The 10,000-nt window shown below is 44.1% G+C and overlaps 1 protein-coding gene across 3 annotated transcripts in view; it reads left to right on the top strand.

Moving 5' to 3' along the window:
* LOC138026445 (sterol carrier protein 2-like) overlaps positions 1–10,000 on the top strand; it is a 67,230-nt gene that overhangs the window by 29,638 nt on the left and 27,592 nt on the right. The window contains exons 7-10 of one of the 3 annotated variants that reach the window (XM_068873802.1): positions 1–215; positions 3,057–3,245; positions 3,742–3,829; positions 4,986–5,051. The exon at positions 1–215 is cut by the window's left edge and continues 46 nt beyond it. The exons of the other annotated variants lie outside the window; for them this stretch is intronic. Coding sequence (XP_068729903.1) covers positions 1–215; positions 3,057–3,245; positions 3,742–3,829; positions 4,986–5,051 — 558 coding nt within the window. The remainder of the gene's footprint in view (positions 216–3,056; positions 3,246–3,741; positions 3,830–4,985; positions 5,052–10,000) is intronic. 3 annotated transcript variants of the gene reach the window in all.

Below are 10,000 nucleotides of genomic sequence, written 5' to 3' on the forward strand. Positions count from 1 at the left end.
CGTTTGAGCAATGTGCAGAGATTGCGTACAAGAACCACAAACACAGCACACAGAACCCTAACGCATGCCTGAGGAAAGAGATTCCACTGAAAAGAATCTGTGAATCGCGAATGATATGTGAGCCTATCGCGTTTGCCATGTCGGCGCCCACGGCAGACGGCTCAGCAGCTGCAGTTGTGTGCTCCAGACACTTCATGGAATCCAAGGGCATGCAGGTTAGTTTAACTGAGTTGGCAGAGGTGCAAATTTAATCCCAACCGTGTGGACGTGTGAAAAAAAAATTGTAGTAGCTTTTGTTTCTTAATTTCTGCCCTTGGTAACTTCACTTTAGTACCACCAACTTCATGCTTGCATTAATGTTCACGTGTTGAGAATAGTCAGGAGCGCATCAAATGCATCCTCTATCATTCATGGTGGGCCTCGGAGTAAACCCTTTCTCGAGTAGAGTTATTAATAAAACTCCTCTTGTGAGGGTTTTGAGGTTAAAAGCCCAATAAAAACAGAGCTACGACAGTGCTATTGTTTTACGTCATATAACCACCCAACTAACACGCATCACGCTGGAATTGTGCCGTTTCGCGTTCCCCCTGGAAATATGACACTCCGCGGGAAAAAAGCCGCTCAAAACTTAAAACTCCAAATGAGTAAATATACTCAGGAAAGGGTTGACTAAAGGAATAAGTGTAGATAGAGGCTCCATTTGATGGGCTTCTGCAGTATTTGATTTAAGGGCCATTCACTTGAGTGTCAAAAGTAATTTTTGCGATTGCTCAGTTGTGTTACTGCACATGTTATTGGCTCAAAACTCTTACGTCGGTATCGCAATCAACTTGTCCACGCGGAGAAGTCTGGTCATGACTATTCCCAGGAGTAACCGCGTTTCCGACCGAAAATGGTTGGAAAAGTTTCTATTGGGAAACCTCAACCGCTTCAATCAAAACCGGTTGTGGTTGAAACGGTTGATCCCAATTGAACACGACGTTAAGTTACAACTCATGGCTAATCATTAAAAAAATCACCCAAAAAGTGTAGTATACATTTAATTACCTATTTAACCTGTGCCAAGAGCATACTTGAAAACGAATACTTGAAAACGAGTCTGTTCACAAACTGATGAAGATTTTTAAAGGGGCACTGTCACACGAAATTTTCTTGCTTTTAGGTCAAAACTGGGTAAAAATCTAAATTAATACTTTAGCGCGCACGTATAACATTCCAGACAACTCACTGGGATGATATGAAATATAATATGGCACAAAGATCTATTCATATTTATATTTTTGTAACTTTCAGAGGACAACGTCTACAAATTTGAAAAAAACTAACCAAATTTTTTCAAGTTTTAATCCGTTTTTATCCCCTCCATCCTTTGCTGCAAACAACAAAGAATAACTTCAGTGCACTTCAATGGCCATTGGCAACGAAACTACATCATTATTGTTTGGTCTTCATTGACGCAAAGACGTCTCTTAGTGTTTTGAATTTTGACTAAAATAGCGTGACACTGCCTATTTAAAAAACGGTCTGTTTAAAGGGGTTCTGTCGTGAAATTTACCCACATACAGTGACTGGGAGCTGGCAACCAAATCAAGCGAAACATAAAAATAAGTACTTAGAACACTGAAGGGAGGTTCGAATAAAACAGAAAATACAAAAGGGCCGAGGCAGGGATGGTCAAAACTGAAGAGGAGTAAAATGGATTGCAATTGGGGTTTTTGAAAATTGTTCAGCCTAGCAGTTTTTCGAGGTTCATCTTTGTTGTTTGTAACTCAAACTATGTATGCTCGACAGATTTTTTTTGTCACGAGGCTTAGAGTTGTGTTGTTGAAGAGTAATTTCTAGGTTAATCTCAAGTGGCAAAGTGAGTAGGAGCAAGTAATTGGTAAAACTACACAAAGTGATCAACTGCACTTCCTTGACACAGTCCCTACAAGTGAAGATCGTCTTAGGAAGTACTCAGCAGATGTGGAATTTACTGGAAAAATAGAGAGATTTAGATTCTAGGACGAAAACGAATACGAGTACGAGATTTTCTCATTGAACAACAGTGAACGCGCGCAAACCGGCGTCATTTTGGCGGGAAAAACGTGACACCGTCGTCATTTTAGCACGAGATTTTACAAAAATGTCGTCATGTCAAAACAAGCCAACAACACGGTAGCAGTTTTGGCATTTTTCGGTCAGCATAAAGGCTCAGTTACTTACCAGCAATACGCCGAAATAACTGAGCAACCTATACTGCTAACAAAGAGTAAGATTAATCGTCCGGGCTGTAAATTTGCTAAGTATTTTCGCTTAAAAACGGGTAGTCAAATCTCGTACTTGTTCTTGTCCTCGTCCTAGAATCTAAAGGTCCCTACTGTCACATAAGGCGAATGCAGGAGGCAGTGTGGCCTCGTGGTCAGGGTGCTGCTTTGAGATCTACACAACCCGGGTTCAAACATGTTCTGACCACTCCTTAAATTTGATCCTGGTAGTGAAGTCCCTGGCTCAACTTCTCGGTTGCACTTGTAAATATCTCACTGAGTTTGTTTCATTTGTTAACCTCATTTTTGGGTTGAGAGTTTGCTTTGTGAATTTCTCCCATTCCCCCCATTTTACAGACAAACCCTAACTTTTGTCTACGATTTTTTCTCAACTCACCATCCACGCGCACAATATTCCCCCCAAACTACCTGCTAATTAACGAATGTTTTAGTTAGTGGAGAGGAACCCCTTCTTGTAAGGAGGATTCTTTTGTAAACATCATCAAGGAAGCCACAAAGGTTGCTGGTGAAACTGCTGCCATTATTTGTAAAAAAATCGCAACTCACTGGGATTCCTAAAAGTTGTCGGATGTGTTGTTTCACTGACTCCGCCGGTTTCATTGACCCTGAAAACTAAAGCTCTAGTGGAGAGTGGTCAATTAAGTGTGTATGTCATAAATAAATAAACTGTTCGAGTGAGGCATTGATGAGCTGCTTTTGAGAAATTTGAAAACATCACTTGTTCCTATACATAAATCAAGAAATGCACCCATTCGCATTCATACGATTTACTATATTAATCGCATGTAGGTTAAAGCTGTGGAGATTGTGGCACAACAGATGGTTACAGACATGCCATCTTCATTTGAGCGGAGTTTTCTGGATTTAGCAGGAGTGGAGATGTCTCGTCAAGCCGCCTTGGAGTGCTACAGAACTTCAGGATTGACCCCTAGGGACATTGATGTACTGGAAGTTCACGACTGTTTTTCGTGCAACGAGGTTAGGCCTCCTTTCTTCCTAACATGCCCTAACTCACACCACCCCCACACAACGAACAAGCGGCGAAGCCCCTCGTGTCTTCGCCTCTCAATTGTTCGGCTTTGCCGATTGTTCGTTCGCTCGGACAAAATCGCCAGACCTTTGCTCGATCCTTTGTTCGGACTCCGAGGGACAAGCTTTTTGTGGAATGTTTTTGAAGCCGTTCAAAAAATTCGTAGCACGTGCTTTATCGGGTTTAAAACCACAAGGCGTAGCTGCTCGTTTTCTAAACATTAGTTAAGGCTCATGCGCGTGTCGTTTTATCAGTGACCTGCAATGCATTTTTGTGCTCATGAATTGTTAAATTTTTTGAATGTTTTTTGATCTCATTTTAGGTATGGTTCTGATATCTTTACAGGACAACTAGGGTGTCCCCCTTTTTTTGTCTATGCCTTTGTCGTTTGCTTAGACCTGCATGTGGTACATAATTATGCTTTTGTCGATCCTCTGTTTTCAGCTGTTCATGTATGAGGCCATGGGGTTATGTCAACTAGGGAGGGGTGGAGAGCTTATTGATTCAGCGAAGTGGATTAACAATAAAAACGGTGAGTGTTGTTGACGGCGAGACCGAAAAGATCGTTAAAAGACCGGCAATCTTGCAGTACCCATAGACTTAAAACAAAAAAGCCCGCCAATGCAAGGAAACTGGAGGTAACCTTCATTTCCAAGAAAAGGCAACTTTCAAGTAAAGCGTTTTTATCAGAAAAAACGAATTTAGAATAGCATATTTTCATTTATACTGAATTTCATGGGTAGGAATCTTGTGAAGTGTTTCTGACATAAAGAGCCTTTGTAGAATAATGAGATGGCAATTCAACCTCGTTGCCAGTGCTCTCTCTCTCTTCTCCTCCTCTCCCTCCCTCCCTCTACCCTTTTCTCCTTCTCGTGTTTGGTCAACTGTGGTTTTCTGGTCACATGAACACTTGTGCCAATCAACTGCGGAGAGGGTAGGTCCTCAACCAACTGATTTTGACAACAGAACAATGAAGCCTGACTTTGCCGAAGAGCTTGTTGAGAACTTTTAAAGTTAGTAAGTTGTCTCCCGTATGACCTGCGTAAAATCCGTTTAATAGATTCTAGGTTGGTATCTGGACCGCCTAAAACTCTCTTACCTCGGAGAGAAAAGACAATTTCCTCTTGTAAAAGGAATTACAGGATGATTTTTTCCAAAGCATGGCATAAGGAACTTGAATTCAAATTTGTAATTATTTATGGAGTTGTTCACATCTTGAACCGGCAATTAGCTGTATAAACGACCCGGCAAAGTACGTTCAATCTTTTTCCCTTAAAAATTTTGACGCTGCGACCCCTCTCCTATTGCTAAAATGGAAACTTTTCCTCATTGTCGGGGGAAGGGTCTGTAGATTTTAGGCGGCCTTTTTCCCATGTTGTAGCAGAAGTGTAGCAAGTGTAGCAGAAATTCTGGAATTTGGTTAAAAACAGTTACTGGGGTTTGTTTATTGTAAGGTTCTTAGTATTTTGGCCGTGTGTTTCTCAAAAACAAGAAACGCGCTGAAAAACACTAAAATTGATAGTTTGTGAACAAATTGAGTAGGTCACTGCTTTTGGTTATGATCACCTCATGAAAGGAAGATGACAAGTTTTGCGCACGGCAGAGCAAAGAGAACAAAAAAAAAAAAAAAACAAAAAAAAAAAAAAACAAAACAGTGAAAACAGTGGGCATATTGTTATTTTTTATAGGTGGGTCGGTTTGTCGAATTGGGGATCGATGGGTCGTAAATCCTTCCGGGGGCTTGGAATCAAAAGGTGAGGTAATCTACCAATGATCACTCGTAAAATACATTATGAAGTTAAACGTGACCTGGTAACTTTCAACAGCGGCCCGACGGTAGATGCGGTGTTGCTAAAATTGTACCCAATACTTTAATAATACGGAAATTTAGAGAAAATTGTATTTACACCTTGCCATTTCCTTGTCAAGTTTTCCTTGACGAGTTTCCCTTGAAACTGAGTGGAAATGCATTGCGAGTTATAGTAAGTTTTTCCTAGACAGGTCTCCTTGTCTGACAACTGGTAGTGTTTTACCAAGGAAACTAGTCGAGGTAAAACTCAGTGAGGATGATATAGAGCGGTTTTCAATTGAGTGTTGTAAAACAGATTCCAAAGTAATTACTTCGGCCAATCACAGAAGGTGCAAACAGCGCAATAAACCAATCCAAATTCGTAGCAATTCCGTGTAACTTGCGCAAAGCAAGTCGCAGTTGGTTATCCTTTTCATTGGTTGATAAACTGGCGCGAAATTTTTAAACCAATCACTAAGCTTAGCAATTGCAATCGCGTAATTACTGTCGACAGTCATTTGAAAACTGCTCTATGCTGGCGGTTAATTTATCACCAAGTACATTTGTAAAGGTATTACTGAAGCCTTACTGATAAGAAATTTCGTTCCAAGGCCAGATAAATATCAGTGATGTGTTTGCCAAGGCCACTGAGCCTTATTCCTCAATATGTCGAAGCAAACATAAACACAAGCAAGGCATACGGAAACTCATTTGATTTCGGTAGATTTTTTAGTTAATGTGCCTTCGCACATTTGCTTTGCTTCCGCATGCTTCGTTTGTGACGTCCAATTATACATTTGTGATTTTCTGAATAGAATGCTGCATGAAAATGACGAATGACGAAAGTTCCAATGTGTCCCATAATCTAGTGCTTTTCGTAATAGTAAGCTGCAGCATCGTTCTCTGTCCTCGTTGCATAGCTCACTTTAATTAAAGTGCTGCTACGACCAAAGAATCAGTTCTTTTTCTTTTAATTTTAAAACTACATTTAATTAAACATTGCATGACCCAGGCCTTGATTGAAAGACACGTGTTTTTTTTTTAAACTGAAAATTTTCTTTTTAATGGTCCACCAATACTGAATTCCCTATTTGATGGTCTGCCATTACTAACTTTAAAATCTTAAAAGAGCTGGATTGAGGAGAAAATAACGTCAAAGACTCGATATTTTAAGAATGCAATGCATGTGTACGCGGCTGAATTAATATGCAGTATGGGAGTTTTGGGCTTTCAGACTTTTAACGTGTTTTGGATGTGTAAAAAGCTCCATTTACACACTGAAATTTTAAGGTAGTGAGTAAATGACGTCACCTTTCCCTAGATCAAATCCTCTGAGGTCCAATCGGTCAGTTTTGAAGGTGAGTAATGGTGGACCGTGAAATCCAAACGCTACACTCAATGTAAACAGCCTTTGCATAAAACTCAATCTCAAAGTTTAGCCAGCCTGGTGTTAAGCAAACACTTTCAAAATCTGAAGAAAAGGAAGTGATATCACAGTAGCACTTTAAACAGCCAGGAGCCTACGACCAACCAGCCAACTTCTATTTTTGGTTATGATCTCCAATTTCGTTGTAAAGGGAAAACAATCGTGTCGCACTGGTAGCATGCTGTCTTTTTGTCTCTTAGTGGAAAGTAAAGCAATTTGCTTGCATAAACACACTCATGGCGTAAAAAATACGTTTCCAAGAAAAGCTCTGTCCACTCGTGTGTTCGGCTTCACAGCCATTATTATGTACATGAAATAGTACGCGTGGTATGATTGGCTAATTTAGTGTACCCTATGCGCCCCTGTCCGGCCTGCTAAATTTAAAATTTTGATGCAAGCAAGTTTTCATGTTGATTGGTGTACGAAACTTGTGAAGCTGTTTGAATCTTGCAAACAGTTATTTCAAAAATCCCATCAGATTTATTTCTTTTTCGGATTTGTTGCATGCCAATCATTTGTGGCAGTTGAACGTTCTCCTTGACTTCAGATAGTTTCATTTACCGCGCGCCTTATTACCTCGGCTATATAGTGGCATCCTCGTCTCAAAGAGGCGATGGTTAGCACTGGGATTTGGGCAGGATCTTGTATGACTGTGTAGCCCGATCCTGGAGTGGGCAGTCTCTGTTGCAGGTGACACAGACGTACCTTGTGGAATTGCGCGCAGAGGTTGCACATTTTTTCGTGGCCGCTCTCTTGCATGTAGCCTGGACTTTTGCCTTCGCTTCTGCCTTTCAAAGCCCCACTTTGACACTTTTCCGCCACGTATCTCGGTGTTTGGCAATGTCCTCTCATGCACTGGTGTCAATTAGTGCAGATCGCAAGTCTCGCTTGATGACGTCCTTGTAGTGCATCAGCGGTCGGCCAACGCGTTGGATGCCCTCCCGCAGTTCTCCATAAAGGATTTCTCTTGGCAGGTGGTCAGGCTGCATGCGATGTGCATGGCCGAGGCCATCAAAGGCGTCGCTGAATGAGCAGTGATGCAATACTCAGTGAGCCAGCGTGCTCCAGGATCTTGGTGTCTGGTGACTCTGTCCTGCCACCTGATGTGCAGCAGGCGCCAAAGGCAGCAGAGGTGATATCCGTTGAGTTGCTGCTCTTGTCTGGCATAGGTCGTCCACGACCCGCTGCCATAAAGGAGAGTCGACAGGACACAAGACAAGCTTGGTAGATGCACATCTTGGTCCTTTCGCTCAACAGGTCACTGCCCCACACTCGCTTCTTGAGTTTGGTCATGACAGCAGCTACATTGGCAATCCTGAAGCAGATCGCATGTCTCGCTTAATGACGTCCTTGTAGCGCATCAGCGGTCGGCTCACGCATTGGATGCCCTCCCGCAGTTCTCCATAAAGGATTTCTCTTGGCAGGCGGTCAGGCTGCATGCGATGTGCACGGCCGAGTCCATCAAAGGCATCGCTGAATGAGCAGTGATGCCATGCTCAGTGAGCCAGCATGCTCCAGGACCTTGGTGTTGGTGACTCTGTCCTGCCACCTGATGTGCAGCAGGCGCCGAATGCAGCGGAGGTGGAATCCGTTGAGTTGCTTCTCTTGTCTGGCATTGGTCGTCCACGACCCACTACCATAAAGGAGAGTCGACAGGACACAAGACAAGCTTGGTAGATGCACATCTTGGTCCTTTCGCTCAACAGGTCATTGCCCCACACTCGCTTCTTGAGTTTGGTCATGACAGCAGCTACTTTGGTGATCCTGAAGCTGATCTCTGCAACGAGCGAAGTCGAGCTTGACACGCTGGAGCCCAAGTAGTTGAAGGTGTCCGCAACCTCCAGCTCCGTGTCATTGATGGTCATGACTGGGGGACTCAGCACCTTGCGCCAGGATGCTGGTCTTCCTGAGGCTGATCATTAGCCTAAACTCCTTGCAGGCATGGGACAGCTTGTCTACGAGATGTTGGAGGCCCTCCTTGCTGTGGGATGTTAAAGCAGCATTGTCTGCAAATAGCAGCTCCCATATGAAAACCACGTAAGCTTTGGTTTTGGCGCGGAGTTGCTGTGTAACCTGTCAGGATGTAGACACCTGTACAGTCTACGAAGGAATACTGGAGCAGCATCGAGAAGAAAATCCCGAACAGGGTTGGAGCAAGGACACAGCCCTGCTTTACTCCATTGCTGACTGGGAAGGCATTGGAGGTGGCCCCATCGAAACAGACCGTACTCTGCATGTCCTGGTGAAAGGAGGTGATGATTGCCAGGAGCTTTGGAGGGCAGCCAATCTTCTGGAGGATCTTGAAGTGTCCGCTTCTGCTCACCAGCTCAAAAGCTTTGGTGAGGTCCACGAAGGCAAGGAACAATGGCTGCTGCTGCTGTTGACACTTCTCATGCATCTGACGGAGGGAGAAGATCATGTCCACTGTGGACCTCCCGGCTCTGAAGCCACACTGTGACTTGTGGTAGACTTGGGAATCGAGGCTGTGCAGGCAAGTCAAGGTGACCCGAGCGAAGACCTTGCCAATGATGCTCAGAAGAGAGATGCTGCGATAGTTGTTGCAATCAATCACTATGGTCACCCTTTTTCTTGTACAGGGTGACTATGTTGGCATCTCTCATGTCTTGGGGGATGTGACCTTTCTCCCAGCACAGGCAGAGGAGCTCATGAAGTGGTTGCTGGATGGTTTGTTTCCCATGCTTCAAAACTTTTGGTGAGATACCATCCTTCCCCGGTGCCTTGCCACAGGCAAGACTGTCGATGGCTATACTGAGCTCTTTCTGTGTCGGTGTGTTGTCAAGCTCCTCTGTGACTGGAAACCCAGGCAGGGCATTGAGGGCAGTGTCTCTTACGATGTTCTGGGTTGAGTAGACCTCGAGATAAAAGCTCCACCCAACGCTGCAGTTGCATGCTGTGATCAGTGATGACCTCGCCAGTCTTTGATTTTAGCGGGGCTGTTTTGACGCTCGTAGGGCTGGTGGCAGTTTTGATGCCCTCATACATCCCCTTTGCGTGGCTACAGTCGGTTGCTATCTGGATTTTGGTGCATAGGTTCTGCCAGTACTCGTTGGCACAGTGGCGGGCGATCTGCTGGGCCTTGCTCCTAGCTGCTCGAAGGGGCGTCACGTGTGTTTGGGAAATGGTTCTGCTTGTGAGCCAGCATCGCTTTCCTCTTGGCCTCCGTGACTGGCTGCATTTCTTCCCAGCAAGCCTCGAACCAGTCAGCATTCTTGATTTTTTCTTGCTGAATGCAGCCATGGCTGAGTCTTAGATGGCATGATGGAGGTGAGACCATTTGGCAGCTGGGTTGCTGGTTGTTGGTTGCGCAGCAAATGTCTCCTGGGTCTTGGCGTGGTGGTTCTTTCTGGGCTTCAGCCTGACCTTGCTTGCAATAAGCAAGTGGTCCATGTCACAGTTAGCGCTGTGATAGCTTCTTGTGTGGAGGACACTGCTGACGTCCGCTCTCCTAGTGATTACGAGGTCTAGCT

This window comes from Montipora capricornis, chromosome 12 (assembly GCF_036669925.1).
Source record: "Montipora capricornis isolate CH-2021 chromosome 12, ASM3666992v2, whole genome shotgun sequence".
In the NCBI taxonomy this organism is placed as follows: Eukaryota; Metazoa; Cnidaria; class Anthozoa; order Scleractinia; family Acroporidae; genus Montipora; species Montipora capricornis.